Consider the following 27,113-nt stretch of genomic DNA (forward strand, 5'->3'; position numbering starts at 1 on the left):
ATACCAGACCCTCTACAGCCTTGTGCAGCTCACCTAAAGGAACTCCATGTTTCTGGCGATGGTACATTTTGATGGAGGAGTTAGACGATGTGTGCAACCTCAGCAGGGTCCAGGTATCACCTCATGCTATATACTAGAAGTGACACTGAGCCTAGTCATATGAAAAATTAGTGAAAAAAACAGCCGGAAAAGACAAAACTGTTCCTGTTTAGGGGGTTTTCTCATTGTTGCCCCTCTAGTGCACCTGCTCTTATTCCATTAACACCAAAGCAGCTGAAACAGATTAACAATTTCTTTGAGCTGAGTATCTGTGTGTTTGGTTGGTGTTGGTTATATGTCAGTTTTTTCCTAAACAAATATTGGGAGATTCACTTTATTAATCATAAATCATAATGAAGTTCGTAACGTGTATTCGTCAGTTTCACCAGTGTGTCAGCAGTTGGAGGAGTGAATGAGTGTTAGGCGCAGAGTGTTATGTGTGAGGAAAACCTAAAATAACCAGGCCGCAGCCAACCAAACAAACTTTTAGATGCCCAGGGAGACTGGCCAGGTGCTCCCAGTTGTAATAATGAACTCCACCTACCAGGAAGCTCTAATTTGCCTCTATGATATGCGAATGCGTACGAGTTCTTATCCACTCCACTTTGGGCGTACTACATATGTGTTTCTCTCGCTCTCTATCTCTCTCTCTCTGTATTGATCTGTTTATGTACTTGAATGACTTTCCAAGCCCAGTCTACTTCTTATGGATTCAGCAGCATTCTTAATAACAGCCAAAGTTACAGCAACTTGCCCAACCTGCTGTCAGGTGAGAGTACAAGCCAGGATCTTTTTAAATAAACACATACTATTTGATTATTTGGAAGAAGCTGGAACATCCTAAATAATTCATTTTGATTCTAGTAAGTGAACTCACCTCTGCATTGGACTTCATGGCATTAACCAACGAATGGTTTTGCCTGGGATACAAACTTGCCACCTGAAAAGCCTGATAAAGTACAGAGAAGAAATTACTTGGTCTAATCTTCTTTTGTTTATTTTCAATGAGGCTCTACAGGTTGAGCATTAAGTATTTAAATTGACTTAAATAACCGATAAAAGCCAATTTCTTTACATCTTTACAAAAGCAGACTGTCACTGCCCTCTCCTGATCCTCACAGTGTGGACTAATACAGGGTAGTATAACTGGGTTTTCACATTAGTCACTGTCGACTGTGGTTTGACTTGGGCAAATGAGAATATCCTGATTAAATTTACTCTTAGGCCACGTTTAAGCCGCGGCGATGGCTGATAGTGCTGAGTGAGGACAGGAGAGGACATGATTTCATCATGCAGTTAAAGTGGAGCAGTACCCGTGAGGCTCAGACAGCCACTGCCTTACTTCTCTCAAACTGGACGTCTGAACGTGACACATTTAATTGTGAGCGATTCAGTAGTCACATGACATAGCAACAAACATTTATGATTAGTTGTGATTTACAGTCCTTTTTGTTTGTTTGTTTGTTTGTTTTTTCCAGGTGAATCGATGTACAGTCATGGTAAAAAAGTTCTAAGGTTTTACATAAGATGGCATAAAAATAATCTGACCTTAAAATTTAAATACATCCTCAGAACACAGGAAAAATTACATTACATTAATATTTATTCAACAAACATGAAGCCAGAATTCAGAAGCAGAGTGTCAAAAATTAAACATACCATTACAGCTTCCAATGGAGTTAAGAGGGTAAGTAACAGCCAGGACATCAGCAGCTTATATAAAAGCAGAAGTTTTGGCATTTGGCTGGTCTGAAACATTCAGGAGAGTAACACAATGCCAAGGAGGAAAGACCTTAAGCAACTGTTTTTACCCAGCAATCTGGAAAGGGTCGTAAGGTCATTTCCAACACATTTTGAAGTTCTTTATTATACACTGAGAAGGATTATTCACATGTGGAAAACATTCCAGACTGCTGCCAATCTTCTTATGAGTGGACATCCCAGTAAATTCACCCAAAGGTCAGACAATGCAATGATCAGATAAACTGTAAAAAACAGGTGGTGGCAGTTTTTCTATAAGTCAGTCCTTTAAATCAAGTAAATAGGACATAAAACATTATTATTTTAACTTTCTTCCTATACAGGGTCATCCTGCTTCTCTCGTATTCTCATATCCAGTGGCCCCAACCACTGCTGACAGGTGAGTATCTTTTATAAAACAGGAATGACTTCTGTGAATGTGCATACTGCTGCTCATATTTGCACACTGCTTTCATGCATACACACTTTATCTTTCAGACACACACTCACACACTGATAGAAGCATCAGAGGCAATTTGGAGTTCGGTACATTGCCCAAAGACACTTCAGCATGCTGACTGGGAAGCAGCGATTGAACTGCTGACCTTCTTAATAGACCTCCTGAGCCACAAAATCAACTGGGAACCATCATGAAAGCAAATATTACAGTATGGAAAAATAATTTCCATAAACATTGATTTGATTTTAGTAAGAAGCCTTATTTACTTATGATGAGAGCATGGGCTTGACTTTGGTAATGTTGCAGTTTTGCTACAGTTGATACACTGTAGCGAAACAGTGTAAAAAAAAAAGTGCAATTTTTAAATCTGCGCTGATGTGAGATCTGGATCCGTAGCTATGCTCTGTAAACCTGACTCATTTTGTCAAATGTATGATGTTTAAGGTGTAACTTGTCATACCTCAGTATTTTCCTCCTGTTACCTTTCCTTAATGAAACAGTCTCCTTTCTACTGAGAACATTTCTGTAGTAAATAGTCCAAATCAGTTAAATTCAATTTTATTTATACAGCTCCAAATCACAACAACAATCACCTCGAGGTGCTTTATATTGTAAGGCAAACCCTACAATAATACATACAGAGAAAGCCCCACAATCATATGAGCCCCTATTAGCAAGGTGACAGTGGGAAGGAAAAACTCCCTTTTAACAGGAAGAAACCTCCAGCAGAACCAGGCTCAGGGAGGGGCGGCCATCTGCTGCGACTGGTTGGGGTGAGAGGAGGTAGACAGGACAAAAGACATGCTGCGGGAGAGAGACTGAGCTTAATAACAAGTATGATTCATTAGAGGGAGGTCTATTAACACATAGTCAGTGAGAAAAGTGACTGAAGAAGGAACACTCAATACATCATGGGAATCCCCCGGCAGCCTACACCTACTGTAGCATAACTAAGGGAGGATTCAGGGTCACCTGATCCAGCCCTAACTATATGCTTTAGGAAAATGGAAAATTATAAGCCTAATATTAAAAGTAGAGAGAGTGTCTGTTTCCTGATTGCAAACTAGAACCAGGCCCCTCCACAAAAGAGGGGCCTGAAAACTAAAGGCTCTCCCTCCCATTCTACTTTTAAATACTGTAGGAACAACAAGTAAGCCTGCAGTGCCAGAGTGAAGTGCTCTAATGGACCCTTCACTTGATCCAACTGAAGGGTCCATTAGAGCACTTCACTCAGGGCCTCAGATACATCTCTGAGGTCCTGTGTCAGGTCTTTTCTGAATTTTATTTCCTATTTCTTAAGCACGTGACTTTCAAATAATGCTCAACCACTGCAGTGGGTTTTTTTTGTTGTTGTTGTTGTTGTTGTTTTGGCCTGCCACTTCTTTGTCCTCCACTTGTTCAGTGGACATACAATATACAACCATAACTTTCACTATGGTTGCATATGTGGTTTCTCAGTCATACGTAAATGCAAATGCGTTTTGATGTATATAAAAATACAGTGTTTATACACATATCTATTTAAACAAGCTGCACCACCTGTATTTACTCCCTTTTCTAAGTGATTAAGTATATCAGTTTGCCGACAGCACAAACAGACCGAACTGCATTGTACAGTAGGGATGTACTAGTAATGAAAATATCAGTAAAACATCGGATTTTATGCCCCTTAAACCACAATCTCAAACCAATAAATCACCAGAAAGCCCAGGTGTCCTCTGGGCTGAGAATTTGACTTTTCTGTTCCAGTTCAAGTCGATAGTGCTCATAAACATCGAACCCAAGTGAATTTTATTTCTTGTACATTTCTCGAGATCGTTATTTCAAAATGGGGGGAAAAAGTTTTGTCAAAAGGTCAAAAGAAGTGGAACAAGGAGTATACTTTTACACGTGGTTGGATTATAAACTGGGTAATTCAGCTTTATTCCACATAAAGGACAAGCTGATCCCAACCTATTTTGACAGCACTTTTAACCAACTGAAGAAAAAACTCGCACCGATTTTGTTTTCCAAATTTCTACCTCATTGATCAGCTAATCATTTCAGCTTTAGAGTGCTGGCTGCTTTCTGGTTGCCTGGATAAATGAAGACACTGACACTACAGTGAAGATCTACGAGCCTGTAACAACCTATTACCTCCTCCTTAAAGCCTGATCTCGCCACAATAATACACCAATTAGATTGACTAACTTCCTCCTGATTGTGTTCAGCCAGAAGGCAGAGGAGAATTCTTCTGATAAGGAAAACAAATGAAACCGACCGTGACCAGTTGTTTTCCTATTGCTCAAGAATCTTGTGGCTTGCATGACAAAGTCGAGTGTTGCGCTTACGCTTGTATGTGAATAATCACTTTATAGTTGCTGTCGGGCGACCTCTCGTCGAACCCGTTCACAGTTTGGTGAAGTGAAGAGAAGATAAGTGATGAGAATATTACATGCTTTGACCAAGTAAGATTGCTGTTCTGACTTTTGACCAGGCGGCTTTTTCAGGCCAGCATGCTTGATTTGATGCTTGATTGCTATCAGATTAACAGAAGAAGAAAAAAAAAGCAAAAAATAACACCGCTGAGAAAAACACACATGATGAAGCCAAGATTTGCAAAATCAAGCAAATGATAACAGTGTTTACAGAAATTCAACTAAGAGTTGTCAATAATTCTTAATAATTGTGAACCCTAACTCTGTGAGGCTAATAACTGAGCTGTTCTTGAAGAAAATCCAATAAATCTGCTCAGCATGACCCGAAGCCTGTGAGAGTCAGAGCACAGCATGCTGCAGGTGGGGAACAAAAAAAGTCTGTTAATGGTCTTGTGTTTGTTTTTTATTATTATTTATTTACAACATTTGAGGTTTTTAATATATTCAAAATGACCATCGCTCTGGACTTTATATGCCTTAAATTAAAACTGAATGAAAATATAGAATAAAGGATTATTGTTTAGGGTTTGTCAGTAAGGTGTTTGTTTGCCACTTAAGGCAGTTAGTCTATTATTACCTCTTTTTATGAATGTAATAAAGAGGTCTTGTGTTATCATGCTTCTGATTTGTGCTCCAAGTAAGTTCATGCTCGCACATTTGAATTCTTATTTTTGGAACATTTGTCATCTTTCAGTGAGAAATAATAAAGTATAATATAGATGGATAAGCTGAAACTTTTTAAAATAAAATCACACATATTTGCAGCAGCAAATGCAAAAATGAGCTGAGACAGATTACTCAAAACCAAACCATTCAGAGAAGAAGTTCCCTTGCTAACGCAGAAACAGTGGCTTTCATTTCAGTGAACCTCTTCTTATTGTTTGAAATATTGTCAGAAATTCCAGTTACGGTGACAGATCACTTCAAATCTCCTGATTATTTGCAGGCAGAGACTCCAAATCCGAGGCAGAGCCACTCATTAGTGAACTCAATAAAGCCTGGAGCTTTGGTAAGTCCACTTCCTATCCAGATAGGAGACAAAAAGGTAAGACAGACAGTTACCGAACTCATTTACACATCATAGGTTTGGATTCTAACTGGATTTTTCTTTCTTTTCTTTGCGTATAAGAAACATTAGAGCTTAATATTAGAGTAAGAATGAATCCAGTCAGAGTGTGTGAAAACTTGCCTTGTATTACATTGTGCAGATTGCAGTAATTAGTGCCATTGTTAAACAAGCTGTACCAAAATGCAGACACAGATGAACCCTGATCAGTAATCAAAACAAGCATGTTTAGCACATTTTGCACCAGAGTTAAGTCAAAGATCATCTTGTGTTGATCAGGTGTTGATCAGGTGGAGGAAAACATCTTTTACCTCTACATGGCAGCCCAGGCTCATAGATGTGGAGATCACGGTGAAGTTAAAGCTCTCGACCTGACCGAGTGCAGAAGTGTGGTTGGCCTGGATTAGGAATGGAGTCACAGGGCCCAGCTGGAATGGAAATTCAGTCAAATGTTTTTTTATTTATAAATATTTATTTCACCCTACAAAAGGAACACAATACTTTAGCAGTCTTCTGACCTTGTATGAACCCATGGTTTTAATCTGTGTCATAATGGTGAGGCTAACTTTATCACACAGGACTCCAAATAACCTGGGCACAGAATAAAAAAGAAAAAGTCTATCATATAATCTATCTATCAATCACTGTTGGTTAAAAGAAGGAAATCTGAAGTCTGTCCAGTCATGGATAAATTAACTCTTACCAGATAATCTTGCAGAAGGCGTGTTCTGCAACTGCAGGTCTTCCTGTTGTGATGATGCACATTCCCATAAACAGAGCACAAACCACAACCAAAGCTTTCGGAGCCATGATGAAGTTTTTTTCTTGCTCCAGAAGCTGAACTGGGAGGATGTTTACCCAGTTGGTTTTTATATTGGAGATCACATGATAAGAAGCAACTTGAAGACCATCAACTTGTCATGTGGACCTGTGGTAAAAGTATTAGCATGATGCTTCATGCAAAATTCATGGCCTCTTTCATAGAAATCGATTGGGATTTATAGTAAGAAAGTACATATTCATGGAGTTTAGAAACCTCTAATCAGCGTCCCATCGCACAGTGCAAGAAGAAACAGTCGGTGCATCATGATGCACCGACTGTTTCTTCTTCACTCACCTTTTTTTTCACTAACTGTGTGTGTTTATGTGTTTATACACCACTCTGTATTTAATCATTAGTCATTATTAATCTCAGGCTCTCTTCTACACTGTGTTTTGTCTTGTCTCCCTCCCATCACCCCCAACTGGTCACAGCAGACAGCCACCCATCCCTGAGCCTGGATCTGTCGGAGGATTCTTCCTGTTGTAAGGGAGTCTCTCCTTCACACTGTCACCAAAGTGCTTCTTCATAGAGGGTCACATGATTGTTGGCGTTTACTCTGTTTTCTCTGTATTGTTGTAGGGTCTTTACCTTACAATACAAACTGCCTTGAGGGAACTGTTGTTGTGATTTGGTGCTATGTAAATAGAATTGAACTGAGTTGAAAATGAACTGAGCTCATCTCTTCATGGAACTTTGCAACAACCAAAAGGCTGTTTCCTCTTCCTGTTCTGTTTGCAGCAAATATTAGTTTTAAATATTGTGTATATTCATTACTTTGAAACCACTTCATGTTTTAAATAATGCATTCACACTCTAAGGTGTAGTTTTACTCTGCAGAGCTTTTTATTCCCGTCATTGGTCTCATTTAAAATTATTGCTGGTATTAATATTTTACACAATATTGTGTTTCAAGTTTAAATCTCTTTATCCCTAAAAGAAAACAAAACCCCTAAAATCAGTAAAAGCAGCATTATGTTGAATCTCCAGTCTGGACTCATATTTAATTGGATTCCGACAGAAACTTCTTGTTTTTTGAAACATGGACTCTCTCTGACCATCTGTGTGGGCACACAGCCGTTTTTAAAAAAAAAAAAAAAACAGTCTGTCATGTTTATCAGATTCAGGAAATTTAACATAACTCGGTACTATATTTCACTTCAGTTATCTCTTTTTTTTCTTTTTTTGGGCCCTCTGGCTGAAAAAGATCTCAAACTGAGCTTTAACATCTCCTGTTTCAAGTGTTCCTGCACACAAAAGCGGTTCGTTTCAAAAAAAAGAGTTGACTTTCTTTGGCAAACAAAGAATCAAGAGCATGCACACAACCCTGAGGCATGCACATCTACCACAATACACTTAAATATAAAGTACACTGCGAGCCATGCTTTAACAAGCCAACATCAGACTGACCTCACTGATGCGTCTGATGATGTAATGGATAAAAAGCCCTGCAGCTAGAGAGCAAGATCTTGTGGAAAGCCTTCACAAATGAGTGGTGACTGTTACAGTGACTTATTAATGTGTAAGCTGTAGCTGATGCTCAACTGATATCCAGTGTTTCAGATGCTGTATGGTGAATCTTTATAGATGTACATTCTCTTCTACTTTAGTTGGATTTATGTATTTCCTGCCATTAAATGTCTTTTTCCAAACCAGGGATGAAGAAAGGCATAATGAGGATGTGTCTTTTAAATGATAGCACCATCTTAATGAATAAAACCTGAATGGAAGGTCAGTGTTCAGTCACCTTTCTTGTCTGTGGACCATCAAGAAACATGTGCCTCTGCCTGAATTTTGTAGCTACTTGAGGGTGAGTTTTGCAGTACATCACAGTTCATTGTCCTCATAATGCATTGTCTCACTTTTATTTCTTGACACTAATTTATTGATTCACAAAGCCTGAAGCACTGGTCAGCCTAACCAGTCTGAAAATGTGACACAGACCAGAAACAACAATCAGGCCGCCACAGCTTTTATTGTCATTCACATCAGAGTTATTGACTGAAAGAACCACAGTCCCCCCCCTCAGGCAAAAGTACAGCTATGTGTATATTCACTTACATCAGTAGACAACAGTGGGTATTTAAAATGATTAAAGCATTTTATCTTTTGCCTTTCACATAAAACTACAATTGATGTTCACTTAATTTGCCTCCAGAGGGCGCCAGAGCACAACATTTGTCCGATTTTCTGCTCCGCATACTGCCTAAAGTCCAGTCTCAGAGAGTTTTTTAGCAGTCACAGCAATGCTTTTAGGTTATGCGCAATCATATCTTGAATTTATATCTAAATTACAGTGAAAAAAAGGAGAAATGAAAATAAGATTAAGAATACGTTTCCATACACTATTCATGGGCGCGAACGCGGTGGTAAGTTTGGGCTTTCAGTGATTTTTTAAAAACTTTTTCCAGGGTGGAATTATTGTACAGCATGCATCTTTAATGACTTACAAAAACAAAAAACAAAGAAGAACTGGTGGCACAAATTTGAAATTATTTTGGATTTTCTTTTATCCACACCGGGTAAAACTCACATTAATATTGTGTGATGTTGAAGGTTCTACAGTCTTTCAACTCAACAAGATCTATTAACTTTTCATTAGTGATCATGATCAACTACAGCTGGTTGTTTCTCTTTGCCACCATAAAAAGAATTGGTTATTGGTATTTCCAAACAGCTGCAGATTCCAGGATCATTAGTTCGAACAGTTTTTCATAAGTAGAAGTGATTTGGATGTGTCATCACTTTGCCATGGTCTGGAAGAAGATCCAAACTGTCACCCTCAGATGAGAGGAAATTTGTTAGGATGTTCAGGAATAACCAAAGAACCACCAAGACTCAAGCCTGCCATGAACTGGAAACTGCTGGAACACCATTGTCACTGTCCACAGTAAGGAGAGTTTTCACCATGGACTGAGACGATGCTGACCAAAAAAATAAAGCACTGCATGAAAATTTACACCCGTAAGTTCGACTGATATTTACAGCTGTCCACGTGGTAAAGCCAAATGCCTTCTGTTGAAAAGTTTTCTGGCCAGACAAGAGAAAGATTGAGCTATTTGGTCACAATGACAAGAAGTATTTTTGGAAGAGTAAAGGTGACGCTTTCAAACCCAAGAACACTGTACCAGCTGTCCAGCATGGTGGTGACAACATCATCCCCAAAATGGACGGAATAATGAAATTCTTCAACTTCACATCAAATCAACAGCTAGATGGAGGTAACTTGGACACAACTGGGTGCTCCAAAAGGACAATGATGCCAAATGCATCAAAACTGGTTTTGTAATGAATAAAGCAGCCAAACATTAAGCTGATGGAATTGCTTTTCCAAAACCCAGAGTGCAATCCTATTGAAAATGTGTAGGTTATCCTTAAAATCTGCCTCAAACTGATTTAAATTAACTCCACCAATTCTGCCAAGAAGAGTTGTCAAATATCGAGCCACAGTTATGCCTGAAGTGTCTTTTCAAGTTGTAACTTGCTAAGGGACATTTGACCAAATATTAGTGGAGGTGTATGTATAGTCTGGACCCTGTGTGGATTAGAGAAAATCCAAAACAAATTCAAACCAATTCATGTGATTAAAGATGTATGCTGTACAATCATTCCAAACCGGAAAAAGAACAGTCTGCACTCTACTTTTCAAATCTGATGGTTCTGATCAGGACTGAACAACTGCCCTAGAAGAACATTATCTCCATAAAATCAAACTATATATCTATTTTAAATGCTTGTTAAAGGCTGAGCTGGGCCTCGGGAAGTATAAGTCCACATGAGAGATGGTTTTACTCATGCCAGAGAATCTCCCTCTGGTTATGACCCTCAGAAATATGTCATCCATGCAGATGAACGGGGGGGTGACATCTTCTCTTGTAATGAGGAACCCTGCAGTGGTATGGTATGGGCTCATGAGTAACAGCACTGGAAAAATCCTTATATTTTGACTCACTACCTTTATTCTGTATTCCTGCTACTTTGCCTGATTATTTTATGTGCTTATGTAGTTGCTGTCACGGTGGCTGGCAGCATTGATTTTGTTTTTCAACTTACTATAAGTAATATTGGTTGATTTTCTTTAAATATATATAAGTGCTTTTTTTGTGTAAGGTTCATTTTTGTATATTTCTGCGATTTCTCGTGTATTTTGGTCTCATTTTGAGTGCCTGTTTTGGGGAGTAAAACTGAGTCAAAATGTTTCTCCTTTATTTATTGTTAAGAGTTTTTATTTCAGTTCATTCATTAAATGCTAATGAATAGACAACAGAGTAAACTAAGTAAGATAGAGACATAAAACGTGATAGAAATAGATAAAAATAAGTGGGGTTTCCACAATTTTTAGTCCAAAGGACACAACTTCAACTTCAAGTGGAACAAGGATCTAGAGGTGATGAAATAAAACCTAAACAATCCTGTTTGAACCACAGTTGGGAACAGTTGGGTTAGAGCAAGACAAAAAAATAAACATCCATCCATCCTTTTCCGCTTATCCTTGTCAGGGTCGCGGCGGAGAGCCTATCCCAGCTGTCTTAGGGCCAGAGGCAAGATACACCCTGGACAGGTTGCCAGTCTGCCGTGGGGCTTAAAAAATAAATAAATAAATAAATAAACACAAAAAACCCACCACAGCCATATGGCCATTTATTCACTCTGAACATGAAAACTGAACCCAGTCCCATATGTTATCATTCTGATCTATGGAGTCATCTTGTTGACAAATGGATGCCACGGGCCCCTGCAACATGTGATTTAGCCAAACCATTTGCAGGGACGGCCAGAGCTATGGTGAGTGCTCACAGGGCAGTTCCCTGCACCAGCAGACCAAATGCTGCTGTGGAGACCATCTGCTGAGTGAAGAGCAAACAGAAAGAGTCACAGTCTGTCTCCCGAAGCCTGCATCATCTTCATATGTCCTCCCATTTGATGTGGTTACGTGAATAAATCTGTTAAATTGCTCATGCTTTCAAAATAAACTGGTGTTAACATCTCATTAATCATCATCTATAAGAGGGTTGTAAAATGTTTTGATAACAGTTAGTACACTTTTGATTAGTCTTTTTAAGGTCCAGCCCACAATCAGCTGGGATGAGCTTTAGTTAAAAGTTGGATGGATGTAAAAAAAAATAAAATTAAATAAAAATAGAAGATAGCTGCTTCAATACAAAAAAATTACAATAAATTAATAAATAATTCAGATTCATTTATTTCTTTATTTTGTCCCGTCTCTCCCAGCGCCAAAAACTGGCCACACCCCTCCCTCAGCCTGGTTCTGCCGGAGGTTTCCTGCTGTTAAAAGGGAGTTTACCCTTCCCACCGTCGCCAAGTGCTTGCTCCAGGGTGTTGCTTGATTGTTGGGGGTGTTCTCTGAATTATTGAAGGGTCTACCTTACAAAACAAAGCGCACCGAGGTTACCGCTGTTGAGATTTGGCGCTATATTTCAACAAACTTTATTGCTCTCCCTGTTATATGCTACAAGAAGCGTATTCTCGCGATGTCTCGCGATGATCACCGAAGGCGGTCAGCTAACCTGTCAAAGCAGCTATCTGTACTCTCGGCTGAAGGAGGAGGTGGGCTGAAGTGAGCAGAAACAAGGTCAGCAGACTGTTTGTCTTACAGTTTATATACAGTTCATTCTAAAGCTCGGTGAAAGTTTAAATCCCCTAAATATACTGCTGCAGGTCTGACTCCGCTGCACTTTATTTAAAGAGAAGCAGTTTTACTTTGTTCCAGTAGAGCAACAACTTAACGCGTACAGTGCGGGTCTGAAGGGTTTTTTCATCGAGCATACAGCAAAGATTTGAGTAAGTAAATGCAACTTTTCAAAGTGTGGCTCGGGACTTGTACTTGGCAGTCCAAAGGTCCCGCTCTGGTATGCACTGTAAAGTCAGCAGAGTGAGCGAATGCGTTCTGTTTTTGCCAACACACACGCACTCACACACGTGCCTGATGTGTAACAGTGCTGCACTGCACGGCCGAAGCTTTACACGGGGACTATAAAACAAAGGATGGATGTTGTTATTTGGCTTCACTGATCGGTAACCAGGCTCAGCGGTCACGTGACGGCGACTGTCAAGCCTACAACAGCTCTCAGGGTCAGCTCAGGTCAGGTCAGGTCTTCCGCGCGTGCACATTCAGAGGGTGGAGTTGGTAACAGATGACCAGTGGCAAACATTGACAGGTCTACAGGGGGCCATTTGTTACTCAGTGCTGGTTTAAATCATGTTTTATGTAAAGGGTCGTGGGTAATCCTCTTATATACAGTCTATGAGGAATTGAGTCAATAACAGAAGCTTAAAGAAGCAGACCTGCTGCAGCCAAAGGCGGGAATGAAAGATGCCTACTGTTTGTGTTCACAAGCTGAGCAACGTCAGTGACCCTCAGAAAGGTTTGTTTACTTACAAAGAAATGAACAGTCTCTAATTTTAACGGTAGCTTCATTTTAATAGAGCGAGACAGAATGTCAACCAAAGATCTAGAAAAAATCACATCGCATTAAAAATTATAAATTAATTTGGACGTCAGTGGACGGGGCCATGTACCGTAATATCTTTGATGAAAACCTCCTTTTCCCAGCAAGAGCACTGAAGATGGGTCGTCCAGCATAAAAATGACCCAAAACATACCACCAAGCACATTGAGGTCATTGAGGGGAAACTCCTATTTCTTTGGAAGTGAGCAAACTTTCAAATTCAGCTGGGGATCAGATAATTGTTTCCCCCTGTGTAAATCATGGCTACATCTGCAAGGCATTTCTATCTGGCAGACATGTACAGCATTGTCATATCGAGGTAAAAAATAGTTTGAGATTCTTTTAAATGAGTTGGTATTTTATGTTGAAAATAAGCCTCGTGGTTGCAGACATGAAACTGTAGGTAATGTCATTTTTAAAAAGGAGCAGTTCTGCTTTACAGTCATGGGATGACCAAATTTCTCAATTACCTCAATGATCATTCTCTAAAAACTGAAATATTTGTCTGAGAGATATAAAAAATGATACTGTATGTCTTTTCAGGTTGTGGGAAATCTTGAACACTCCTCATAGCATCATGTCTGAGTTGAGCGGGAGGGTCCAGACTGTGCTGGGTTTAGTAGATCCAGACCAGCTTGGCCGTACTATGACCCACGAGCACCTGACCATGAGCTTCGAGTGCTGCTTCTCGCCCCCTCCCCCAGGTGACGAGGCAGTGGCGGAGAACCCGTTTCATATGCAGCACATGTTCTGGCTCAGGCAAAACCCGTACAGCTCCCACGAGAACCTGCTCCTGAAGCAGGAGACCGCCGCTGTGCGGGACGAGCTGTTGGCCTACAGGAGGGCCGGCGGGGGAACGATAGTGGAGAACACCACCACTGGAATCGAACGGGACCTTCCCACCCTCCGACAGCTGGCCAAGGACACCGGGGTCCACATCATTGCGGGTGCAGGGTACTACGTGGACTGCACCCACTCTGAGGCCACCAAAGGGATGAGTGTGGAGAAGGTGCATCCCAGTTTGTGGTGGGGTTTGGAGCTCACACACCTTTGTTAGAAAGTTTTAAGCATGCTAACTCAAATAGTGTGGCCTGTTTCAGTATGTGAGGATTTTTTTTTCATGCCTTTTGATTGATTTGAATGGATTTCTGACAACGTTGTCTAGTCTAGTTTTGGTAGCTACACCTGAGAATGACCCTGAGAATACCGTACTCAGCGATATTTAGACACACTATAACTATGCTTTGATCATCTCCTTCAATCCGTAGTAAAGGGAAAGAGGGAAATTAGAAAACGTATTCTCAATAAATGAACACACGCCAGCTCCTCATTTCCTGACCTTCAGCTTACAGACATCATCATCAGTGAGGTCCTTCACGGCGCTGACGGCACAGACATCCGTTGCGGTGTAATCGGTGAGATCGGCACCAGCTGGCCCATCACGGAGAGCGAGACAAAGGTGCTGCGAGCCTCGGCGCACGCTCAGGCTCAGCTGGGCTGTCCTGTTATCATCCATCCTGGCAGGAATCACACCGCTCCAGCTGAGATCGTTCGGATACTCCAGGAGGCCGGTGGTGACATCAGCAAAACTGTTATGTCTCACCTAGACAGGTGAGATGTCACTAAAATAAAGTCATTAAGATACAGCGAAAATTAGGGTGCCCTTGTCCTGTTAGACACACAATTTCCTGTCACACGTGCCCTCTCTGACATTTAATTTGATACTTTTTCATTTCAGTATCTTAATACATTTTAGTGATTTAGCAGATGGAAAGGGAAAAAGCCTGGACCTTGGTGTCCTTGGTCAGGCTCTTGAGACTGTGTTACCAGTGACTGCTTCAAATGATGCTGTTTGCTCCATATTTCCTAATTTTTAGCTGCTGAAGGCTTTCTGGTTCTCAGACTTGAGTTACAGCTGGCCAAAAAGTCTTGAGACACCCCTCATTTCTTTAAATGTTGCTTCTCAGCAGCCAGACTTGTATTTTTTTTAAGTATCCTTGAGCTCTTCAGACTTTCTGAAGGTCTTTCAAAGTTTGCTTTGGCTGCTATTTCAGTAATTTTATACCTTTTTATATGTATACCTGACCATATTTAGAGGAATGCTTTTTTAACTACTTAACACGGGCCCATCTAACTCAAGGGATGAATCAGTGTTGTATGTGTATAACATGCAACTTAGCAAAGATCCAGTTTTAAATTGTATCTTTAGGACTTGTTGCGAGCAGCCAAAAACACATAATTTGTTCCAACTTTTTTCCAACTTGAACCTATGAAAATGTCAAAGATAAAACAGTTTGATAGGCACAATGTATTATTTTTATACAAACAAGGTTGCTCTTAGCCTAAAACTGATAGCTTTTGAATATCTCAGCATGATGTGCAGTGAATCTTAAAAAATCTTGAGGAAACTGAAGAAGTGGAAGTGCTATCTACAGCAGATGAACAATATCTGAAAGTCATGAACTTAAGACATAAGAAAAAATTCAACAAAGATCTGACACAGGACCTCAGAGATGCATCTGGCCCTTCTGTTCACTGAAGCCTCATCAGAAATGGTTTCAGTGGAGGGGAGGATGTCAAGAAGCCTTTTCATTAGGGAAGGGAAACAAGGAGAAAGTGATTCAGGTATGCCAAATTACAGAAGAATAGGAATGAATATCAGTGGTAACAGGTTTCATGGATTGATAATTCAAATTTCAAAAAGCGCCATCTTTTTTCTGATCCACCATGCATCACCATCTGGAAAGCATCTTTGCAACAGCTTCGTTTTTCCAAACAAAGCATCATAACTATCAGCTTTATTTTGGCCTTTTTTAAAGGACGATATTGGATGAAGGTGAGCTGCTGGAGTTTGCTAAGTTGGGGAGTTACCTGGAGTATGATCTGTTTGGAACTGAGATGCTGAACTATCCGTACAACCTGGACGTGGACATGCCCAGCGACAGCCAGAGAGTGAAAGCGTGAGTAAGGATTTCTTCTGTGTGTGCGTGTTGTTCACTATTTTGAAACCTCCAGGAATCAGTGTCCAGTCCAGTAATAGCAATCCTCGTGTTTGGAGCTTAACTCCACCTTAAATCTTTTACTTTCACTATAAAGAAGAGCTCATCGTGTAGTTGTTTTTTTTAAAGTAACGCTATATAGAAACACAAATTTCCCATAACGTTAATAGAGCTGAATAAGTTATGCTCATGTATATATGTTGTTCCTATATATGAATGAAGGCTAAAAGACCGAGGCCCCTCATTTTTCACCCCACTGTTTTCTCGTGTTCAGCCTGGCGTTTCTGGTGAAGGAGGGCTATGAGGACAAGATTGTGATCGCTCATGACATCCACACCAAGAACCGCCTGACCAAGTACGGCGGCCACGGCTACTCTCACATCCTGAAGAACATCGTGCCAAAGATGCTGACGAGGGGCATATCGCAGCACCAGGTGGACAAGATCCTTATCGACAATCCTAAATGCTGGTTGACCTTCAAATAATTAAAAAAATAGAGGCGCGAGGAGGGCGAATTCACCCGGCTATTATTCGTCTTCTGATGACGACTCGTAATGAATACTGATCACGATCCAGAGTCATGCATTAATGTGTTCTTGGGCTCATACAGCAACGAGCTTGCCACCGTTGTATGTAAATTTTTCTTTAATCTCACCGTTTTCAGCAAAACAAAACGTCCATTATATTTCAAAGGAAAATAATTACAGGCTTTTGGATTTTTGTAGAGGCTCTTTTAATGCAAAACATGTTCTTTGTTTAAATATTTGTGATTATACATGATTCACTTTGTAAGCAAATTAATAAAGGAGGCCTTGCAGGGTCACGGTGCCTGTTATAGCACGAGAAAATCTTTTGCTCGTCAGTAGAAGTGTGATTGCAATCCAAGATAAATATTTCCAGGTGCTCACAAACACGGTGCTAATTGATTTTTTTCAATTTTTTTTTATTGTTATTTGTAATTTCAATGTCATAGCTGCTCTCTTTGTATTCGTAGGCGACACTTATGCAAACACGTTATATGGAAGGGAAATAATGAGCGCATTACTAATCAGTATGCTGCTCTGCTCTTGACACAATGTGGCTGTGTTAGATGAGTTGTCCTGTTGCCCCTCGGTGGGTGTCTGCGTGTCTATGGGAGGCTGACTGGCTGGCAGGCCCGGATGAAGGACATGTTCTCCTCTCATCTGGGAACAGGTGGCCTCGCAGGGTGACTTCGCCACATGATCAATGGCGCGATCGCCACAGCTGACTGTGCGGCGTGAACAACTATCTAACTTTGATTAATCTTCTGAGGAGGATTACAAAGTGAGCGTGAGGATTTAATACCGCACTACATTTTACATCTGAATTGACAGTCGACTCTGGAGGAGTTTAATAATCAGCAAGCAGATTGATGAGCGTTATATAACATATCTGTCAGCGGTGGCTGTCCAGTTTTGTGACTAACCACCAGACCACCATGTTGTCTCAACCAGATGCCATGTTGACACACGCAAGAAAAACGAGTTACACTGATGAATTTGTGCATCAGTACGAATGGCCCTTTACAGTTTTTTCTTTTAAAGTCTCTTAATGTTGCACAGTGTTAAAACGTCATTTTGATTAAACATGCATAATTACAGTTTTTCAACATTTTCATCCAAATTTCACCCACTGTGACTCTTTTTTTCCTTTAAATAAAGCACATAAATGGTTTAACAGCACTGTAAGCGGTCATGTGAATATATATATATATATATCATATTTGCACCTATAGGTAAGTCATCACATTATAAACTTTCCATCCACAGGGATATGTGTAACCACACGAGCTACCGTCTGCAAACTTAATTCATAAAGCACGACATTTCATTCAGGGAGCACAAGCGACACTAATCAATGTGACAAGGGTACAAGTGGGTGCTGTACAAATTAAAACTGTTATTTTGGATTTGTAATTACACTGTCAGCTCGTCGCTATTGCCCAGCACAGTTTTCTGTTTTTGCATGACCTCCTCCACATCACTGCTGATTCTGTTTGAGTTATAGAAACGGTGAGCTCTGTCTCTAATAATCCAGCTGACATTGAACTGAGCACGAGCGGTGAAGCAAGCTATATGCAGAGAAGCTCTTTTATCCTCCCAGTCTCTCTCTCTGTCTCTTTCTCGTCTCTTCAGCAGATCTGTCCGTGTTTCAATCAGCGTACAACATGAAGCCGGAGAAGGTGCTGTACTTGTTATTGTTGCCCCCGTGCGCCTTTCCGCCGTCAAGCTTGATATAAATCTCGTCCCCGGGCTCCAGGTGAAGAACCACACTGTTGCTGGCGTAGTCGTAGTTCTGGTCGGCGTCTTGGGCGATGGCGCTGGCTCTCACCTGAAAGGCAAATGTGACAGTTTGTGAAACGACTTCGTTTCGAAATCAGAACCGCGGACAGCTCCACGTCTTATCTTGATTTGAAGCTTTAAACATCCCTCACATAACTTTCTGTGTTTCACAATACCCAGGAAGTGTCGCTCTATGTGCAACTTGTGCGTAAAAATCTCAAAAAGTCTACATTTTTTGCAAGCAAACTGTCAAAATAATCGAGCAAAAAAGCGAACATAAGAAACTGTGTACTGTAAACAAGACTAAAAATAAAATAAATATTTTTATTTTTATTTTTATAAAGCAATCGTGAGTTGTCCTACCTGGTTGTTTTTACAGAGGTCAGCCCACATGCTTGTTCCATCCCCGCCTCTCATCAGCACATGGTAAACAAAGAAGTAAATCCCCGGTATCGAACAGGTGAATTTCCCGCTAGAGGGATCATAGTGGTTTCCAAGGTTTGTAACAACATCGTCAAATTTCAGTATTTCATATCCCTCGTGCTGCTTCTTCAGTCCTGCATAAAAGGCTATCTTGGGGACGGTGTTGTAAGTGGCTGCACTGATGGCACCGTTTGGCCCGTTCGCTCCCGGTGCCCCCGGTGGACCCGGAGGGCCAGGTGGCCCCCTCTCCCCGGGCGGACCGGCGGGTCCAGGTGGCCCGGGTTCGCCCATCGGACCCCTGGGACCCATCCTCCCGACGCGTCCCGGCTCTCCTTGAGGACCCTGGATGAACGTGGGAAGCGACTGAACCAGGCGGTTGTCTTTGATCGGGTTGGTTGCCTTGGCTGTAGCCGTAGCTGCGGTCCCGTGGGAGTCGCACACCATTTGACAGGATCCGAGCATCTCATAGCGGGCAGGAGTTCCGGCGGAGTTCACCACCACCGGAATCAGAACCACCAACCCCAGCACCAGCGCGACGCCACAAACACCAGTTGCGATCATCTGCGCTCTTCGGATTCGCTGTGATCTCCCGGGTGGATGGTCTTCCAGCCTGCCTGCGGAGGATATGTTTGCTGAGGGAAGAATTTGACCTGCTCCTGCACAGCCCTGCAACTTATGGAGACAAAATAGTCCTTTAAATATTTGTGCGCGAAAGTAACCATCCACAACTTTTTTTAATGCCTCGCTTTAAGCGTCGAACTGGTTCGTCTCCACTTTCTCAACGCGTGAGAGAGCATCAGTCGCTTGGAATCGCTTGGAGGAAGACGCCAGTCTGCGTTATGCGGTGCAAAGTTTCTGCCTTCCACGGTGCCAAAGGAGAGAGTGGACAAGAAATTAACCGTTACTCGATTCTGGGTTTGAAGAGTGGGAGGAGGGATGGATGGAAGTGATGGATGGGATACAATCGGTGCGTTTCTTCAGTCAAAAGAGAGAAGGTGAACGACAGACAAACACTGATGCAACTCTGAAGCACTGAAACGTGACTATTTTATTTTATGCAGTCAACTTTTCTTAAAAAATACAAACATTTAATGCAGAGGGCTTTGCATTACGTCCATTGATTATTGAAGCGTTACATCCCACAACATTTTATCAGCGCCTATTGGAACAGCTCTAAAGGTCCTCAGCATAATTAGGACCATTTAAGACAAAAAAGCTATACCCCTTTGACACCTGGTCACACCTCAGCGGCTCCCTGTGTCCAATTTATCATTTGGAAAAAATCCATACAGCCACTGATAGAAAGAGGAGAGTCACTGGGAGCTGGCAGTGAAGGATGACTTTGCACAGATATAGTCATGAAATGAATGCTGAGGCAATTCGATGGGAAATAGGCTGAAGTTACTTATTAATTACCAGTGGGAATTTACCATTTGCATCCATTAGTTTAACAAAAATGTTGTAATATTGTCCTATTAACCCGATTCAAATGGCCCCAGCAGTCTCTCAGTGCCCCATGCAGATAAAAGTTAAGCACTTCTAAGGCTTCTGTGAGATTTGAGTGATGAAGGGCTAATTCCTGGTGAGGAGAGCAGATGATGATGTGCTCATGAATGCAGAGGATGTCACTTTGTCGATGGCACCTCGCTGCCAGGTGGGAAAGATGGATCACAGAGGAAGAAAAAACACGGATGGTCCGGCTTGTTTTGGAGGAGGAAAACTTTGATTACAAATTTTATGGAAGTCAAAATGCAAAGTGTGTTTGTGGGATTGTCGAATCAAAAGTTGCCATAAGAAAGCTGCTGGCTGTGCTAAAAGTATATGCTGTTTAAATGGTGTAAAATTTCACAATGAAAATGGTGTTACTTTACAAACTTAGGTCATCAAACCCATCAACTAAACAGTTCAAAATTTATATATTTATGCTATGTGTTTATATAAAACCACCTCAGATCAAGGGTTTCATAGAGTTCATCTGGCTTTTTACATATTCCCAAAGGCTAATCAATAGTTTTCTTTCCACATTTATTTCATTTCAAAGCAACAACCACAATGATAACTGCAGGTGTAAATGTAATACATGTCAGTGATAAACAGCACCTCAGATCTCTATGTGTGAAAAACTACACATGTGTGAGCATTTTTGCAAGGATTTATTTTTGTTTTTAATAACAGATTTAGGGGGAATAATGGAAATGGAAATAAAGCCTGCATACATTCACAAACAAAGAAAGCCGCATGTAGTGGGATTTAGGTCGGTGAATGTCTGGCTCTGAAGGGCATTCACAGTCAGTTTGAAAAGTGAGCGAGTTAATGTCCAGAATACCGGCCGGCATGTAGCTCGGCCATGAAGGTTCTCCACCTCTGTCTGTCTCAGGCCAGTGAACGATAAAGGGAAACCAGGCTTTAGATGTGGTTTAAATGATTCATTTAAAAATGAATCAGTTTCTTAGACTGACAATGCATCAAGGCCTCCTCTCTATGAAAGAGAGAGACTGGAAGTCCTCCAACTGAGAAATAATCAACCAGCTAACAATGACACATTTTTCAGATTCAAGATGAATCTCCTATCAGTATTCTGTTCTATAAATCGATTCTAGTCTATAGTTTTCTTTGCTCATATTGTCCTGAGATCACTCACAGAGCTGAACTACCTGAACACAGTGTTGATGGAAAAAGAAATATATGAAGCTTAGAATTTGCTGGTATTCTTTATTTAAAGGCCATAAAATATGACATCAGTTTTATGATTGTTTTTGTTACTTTGAAAAATTCATTTCAAAGTTGATGTTTTTTTTAATGGAAAACCCCACAGAGTGAATGTATACTCACTTGCCACTTTATTAGGTATAACATGTTAGTTTCAGGTTGGAACCCCACGCTGCCTTCAGAGCTGCTTTAGTTCTTCGTGGAACAGATTCAACAAAAGGCTGAAAATATTCCTCAGAGGTTTTGGCCCATCAGAAGATGGTACACTGTGGTTGTAAATGGATGGACATGGTCAGAGACGATATGAAACGATGCTTAGTTGGTACTACGGTACCCAAAGTGAGCCAAGAAAATATCCCCCACACAGTTACACAACCATTATCAGCCTAAATTGTTGTTCCAAGGCATGATGGAGCCATGCTTTCATGTTGTTTATGCCAAATTCTGACCTTACTAACCAAATGGTGCAGCAAAACATGAGACTCATCAAACCAGGGAATGTTTTTCCAATCTTTTGTTGTCCAATTTTGGTGACCCCGTGGTAATTATAGCTTCAGTGACCTGTTCTTAGCTGACAGAAGTGGCACACAGTGTGATCTTTAGAGATGCTCCTCTGCATACCTTCATTGTAATAAGTAGTTATTTAAGTTACTATTGCCTTCCAATCAGCTCAAACTATTCTGGCTATTCTCCTGACCTCTGACATCAACAAAGCATTTTCGCCCCCTAAAACCCCCCAGTGAGATATTTGTAGTTGAACAGGTGTACCTGTGGCTGGTGACTATATATTATAACTTATTAGTTTACTAGGATTGCAAAAATGTGCTTATTAAACATGGCGTAAGTTAGACTTAGAAATTTAGCATTCATTTAGAGTCATGTTTCTGTCAATCTAACAAGTGTGAACAACTTTAGTCTTTGCTTTGCTTCCATTTGTGTCAACTCTTGGGAAAAATGGCTTTTTAACAGCTAAATTTTCAGCACCAGTTGCTAACTTCATCTGCCATTTGGTGCCAGCCAGGTGGTGTTCAGTGACTTTTAGAAGTACAACAGCTCGGTGTCATTTCCTATGATGAGACAAAAAGGTGTGCTGATTTTATGATGAGCCACACTGATGGAGATGTAAAGAAATAGCATTAATCCCCACCTCTGCAATGCACTCAACAGTTTACATCTTTAAGTTTTAGAAACCTTCATTGGAGACAACTTAAATTCACAGATAACCTACTGTTAGTGGGGCTGAACCAGCTCACCCCTTCCCATGCCTTCAGGTTTCCGACTCAGTGACATCTGGTCTGATCGTCATCAGCAGCACATTCGCCCACAATATGTGTTGGTTGCTTTGCGTGCTGATGTCATAATTTAGTCCGCATAAAAACAATTTATGAGAGGTGCAACTCCCCTAATCATGATTTTAGATGATGTAGCCTAACATCATTTTCATGCAATGTTCATGTTTGGGCATGCGGCCTTGTCTTGGTCTTCTTCCATTAGTAGAACCATTAAAATAGTTTTTTATGGGTTATTGTAAATTTGGACTAGAGGACATCATCTTTCTGGCATCTGCACAGACTGTATGCTAACGCTAAGCTAACTTTATTCGTGTTTGTGGTTCGTGGTTCTAAAGTAGAATCACTGTGGCGATCGCTGTAAAGTCTGTTTGTGCTGGTTTTCTTCTTGTCTTTGTGTTGTTGGCTTTCTTTTCATAACTAAGAACAAAAAGAAAAATATAGAATAGGGATTTGTGCTGGTGTGTGTGGGGGTGTAGCCTAAGGTTTGTATTGTTAACTGAAATTATGTGACAATGTGTTTCAGGTCATTTTACAGCGTGATAAGGAATCAATGTAATGAGTAATGTAACAAAGTACTTTCTCCAAATGAGTAATTAAGTAATATACTGCATTACTTTTAAGAAAAGTAATGAGTAATGTACAAAATATTTCTCTTTTTTTTTTTTTTTTTTTTTTTTGAGTAATGACACCAACACTGAAGTCCAGACGTCAACCTCATTGAAATGCTGTGGTGGGATCTTGAGAGAGCAGTGCATAAACAAAGCTGAATGAAGTGAAGCAGCATTATAAAGAAGAGGGGGCCAAAATTCCCCCACAATGATCAGAGAGACTGAGAAAGCCATACAGAAAACAATCACTTCAAATTACTGCTACTGAGCTGAGTTTTTCAAAGGGCTGCACAGAGTCCTATGAAAACTTTCTTTTTAACATGAATTCATGTGTTATACTTAAATATACAAAGAAGAATGAATCAAAGGACATTTCCAAGCTTTTGAAAAATTGATAAAGCAGGTTGTAAAGGGTAGAGTGATAGGCTGAGAGGTTTGTTAAGAGTGTAACTAAAAAAGTAATCTACTACATCTAGAACTAATCTTTAAGATTTCTTTTCCTTTAACTTTGCAGTAAGAAAAAAGTATGTACAAATGTAAAATTAACTGGGAATTTTTCTTCTCATTTACTGTTCTCAGTATCTATTTGTGACCCAGTAATGTGCTCACAAGTACTCGTTAAAATCATGCCTTAATTCTCCAGCTACTAAAATTGCTACCTTTTTTCCAGTATGTTTTGTTATGTTATTTTTCACAATATCTAATTTAAGCAGCTGTAGGAGCTGTTGGCTATTTTACTCATTCAAAGAAACAAAATTATACCGTAGATCATAGGCTGTGTGAAAAGTTATTGAAAAGACTCTCTTTATGGTTGAATTGGGATCTATTTTTACTCGTATATCTTTTCATTTTATCAATTAGGCATTGTTGCTGATAAACCGTGATTCTTAAGGGCACCGTGTGTGAGCTAAAATACATGAACATTTCTAAAAGAACACATTTTCTGTGGGATGGGTGCAAAGTGATAAATAGAATGGTATATAATTGATTAGTATATAAAACGCACATGCACAGTCACACATGCACCAACACAGTGGGACATACTGTGGCGGCTCTGAGTCAGTGAGCACTTGTTAGTGGTCAGGCTCTTTCCCTCCAGTTGGCACAAACCTCCAGTGACTCAGGGAGACTTGTCGACCAAGAGCCAGAGTGAACAGCAGTGTCAAAATTTACCAAAAGCTGTGGGAAGAAGGCACAACTTGTATTAAAAGCTTTTCACAGTATCATGAATCAGAGTCTAAATATTATGTTTTACTTCAAAAAAAAAAAAAAAAGAGAGCGAGAAAGAGACAACTTGCATGTGTCCAAAGTTGACTCTAATGAATCTTTACTGGAGCAGTAGATCTCAGCAGCCCACCTCTGCAGCTGTGCTGAGAGATTCCTCTGGCGGTGAGGAGATCTGACAGGTTGTTTTGAGTCTCAGCTTCGGAGTTCATTTACAACCAGTCAGGCAGGAGTCCTCTGGGAATCTGATGATTTTTGACACCCGGACAAGCAGATGTTCAGAGGACATGAATAAAACATACAGCCCATCTGACCACAGATCGGCGGCTTTCCGAGTGTCTAATGAAATATGAGGCGTGATTTCAATTCAACAAGGAAAAAGGAAAAAAAACTTTGTCAGATAAATGCGATGCCGCATGAAATATGTATGACCTTTAGGTAGCCTGACCTGATTGGCTAAGCAGGGTTCAATTGCGGTTATGACAATCAAAGCCGAGACAGGTTTGTCAAGGAATTTATGTGGTGAATGGGAAGGAAAGTGAATGGACCTCTCATAAGCAGCCAGGAATATAAAGAGAAATATTATGTGACCGCTGACGGCAGAGTGTTTATCAACTGATAAAACACCATGTGTGCTGGGTATCTGTGAGGAGATGCATGTACTTTTCACATGCTGCTCTTTCAGAATTTGGTTGTTTATTTTTCTTTCCACTGAAAGCCAGTTAAAAAAAAAAAAAGAAGAAAAAAAGGAAAAAAAAAGGCTGGTCTCAACAGTTCAGCACCACGGGGGGGAAAGCAGCGTGCATTACCACACAACCCACTCAAAGCTGGTCTTTTACTGTATTTAAGAAGGAGAAGTAATCACAAATGTCCTGGGTGGGACTGGAGAGCAGGGCTTTTCATTCAAGTGAAAATCAGGGTGTGATTGGCTGCGATTGTTTTCTTTGATTTCTTTACTTCATTCCAGTTACCCAGAAAACAGCTGCACTTAAAGCCTTTTTGATATGTGTTCATGTCCTTGCACCGCTGTCCTTGCAGTATATTTCTTCATTAAAAGCTTAAAAAAAGCTCCTTGTTGAGCTCAGATAGTAACCTTGTGAGAGGTTTTTAAAAGAAGAAACTGAATTTAGATTTGTTAACATGCAAAAGCATTAAGCAAGCTTATAATTCCTAAAAGTGAAAGATGAATAAAAAATTATTTTAAAAAGAGCAACCTATTCAGAGCTTCAAGCACATTTTGGCTCATGTGCAGAGAAAAACAAGTCCTGGATCAGAGTTCATAAATATGGAATAGTATACACACATGTTGGAACTTCTTTCAGCTATAGATATTTTAGCACCTTCTACAGGCCAGTTTCTAAACTGTATAAACATTTACATGTAAATTACCAAGTTCCCTCATGTTTCTATAGAAGCGCATCGGAATTTAAGAGAATTATCTCAAAATTTTGAGTTACAGACTTAAACTTCAGAGAACGTGACTCAAGTTTGAGAATATAATATTGGCATAATCATAACATAATATTGAATTTCATTTTTTTTTTAATTGGCTGAAGCAAGTTTCCATACGTCTCCCTGTAATCCGAGAAGATCAAAATGTCAAAAATCTCACTGAAATCCAAACTGCCCAGAAGAGAACAAACAGAAACGGGCTGAGTAAATATCTTTACGAGAGAAAACAAATGCATAAACAGAAATCCTCCTTTCCCCCCTTTCAGTGTTTTCCTAAATTTTAGAGAAAAAAAAACAATATCTCAGTAATTTGAGAGTCGTTGAAAATCACCTTGTTTCAAACATTAAATCAGACATAAAGTATGTTAGTGGCTTTTGGCGCTGTCAACGGGTCATTGTTGTATTTTTATTTGTGTCAAACCAAGTGATCAAAGAGAGCCTGACGTAAGCCAATAATGAGGCTTTTTGTACAATAATTTAATCAAGGCACTGTACACTTTCCTTTGATACAAAGTTTTTTTTAAATATTAAAAGTGCCCGCAAAAAATCTAAGAACACCTTTAATAACAGTGTTGCAAATTGCTTCTTATTTAATAGCATTAATGACTGGGGTACCATTTCTTGTAACTAATTTGCTAATCATGTTTCCTTCTCTGCGGCATCCTCCTGTCCTCCAGCAGCAGCACAAAGCTGTAATCTCACAAACAGTCTCTGAATAAGATGTTAAATCATGAGCTGCAGCCTGTTAGAGACTCAGTAAGAAGATACTTAGAAAAGTTATATGAATGCTTTGCTTTTTAACATTTTTTTTAGAAGTGCAACATAACTACTTAGTCCAGATGACTCACTTGAGATTTAATGGCTTGATAATCAGGTGGAATTGTTATTTCATTCCACTTCACTGTTGGGGGAGGCAATCAGAGATCCAGGGATGAAGTCTGGAAGCTGAGAAGAGCTTTAGTTGAAAACAGCAGTTCTTGCAGGTATTAAAAATATATTTAAATTTCTCTACAACATATAAGAACAAGCACAGAACATGAGATATTTTTTCATATCAGCCACACAGACCACCCATGTGTACAGTGGGGGAA

At 40.2% G+C, this 27,113-nt stretch overlaps 2 protein-coding genes across 3 annotated transcripts; one reads left to right on the plus strand and one right to left on the minus strand.

The window, feature by feature from the left end:
- Nucleotides 1-12,050: 12,050 nt before the first annotated feature.
- Nucleotides 12,051-16,891, plus strand: pter (phosphotriesterase related). 2 transcript variants are annotated; one of them, XM_063462573.1, is made up of 5 exons: nt 12,051-12,135; nt 13,556-14,021; nt 14,358-14,623; nt 15,832-15,972; nt 16,286-16,888. In XM_063462573.1, the coding sequence occupies exons 2-5, from the start codon at nt 13,590-13,592 to the stop codon at nt 16,494-16,496; spliced, it is 1,050 nt and encodes a 349-aa protein (XP_063318643.1). In that variant the 5' UTR covers nt 12,051-12,135; nt 13,556-13,589; the 3' UTR covers nt 16,497-16,888. The 2 variants fall into 2 exon arrangements, with proteins under 2 accessions (XP_063318643.1, XP_063318645.1); XM_063462575.1 differs by lacking the exon at nt 12,051-12,135 and adding an exon at nt 12,166-12,344 and having other exon boundaries at nt 16,286-16,891.
- Nucleotides 16,892-17,786: 895 nt separating this feature from the next.
- c1ql3b (complement component 1, q subcomponent-like 3b) lies at nt 17,787-19,570 on the minus strand. Its single transcript, XM_063462576.1, has 2 exons — nt 18,678-19,570; nt 17,787-18,363 (listed from the first exon to the last, which is right to left on the minus strand). The coding sequence occupies exons 1-2, from the start codon at nt 19,296-19,298 to the stop codon at nt 18,184-18,186; spliced, it is 801 nt and encodes a 266-aa protein (XP_063318646.1). The 5' UTR covers nt 19,299-19,570; the 3' UTR covers nt 17,787-18,183.
- Between the last annotated feature and the right edge of the window lie 7,543 nt (nt 19,571-27,113).

This window comes from Pelmatolapia mariae, linkage group LG18, assembly GCF_036321145.2.
Source record: "Pelmatolapia mariae isolate MD_Pm_ZW linkage group LG18, Pm_UMD_F_2, whole genome shotgun sequence".
Classification (NCBI taxonomy): Eukaryota; Metazoa; Chordata; class Actinopteri; order Cichliformes; family Cichlidae; genus Pelmatolapia; species Pelmatolapia mariae.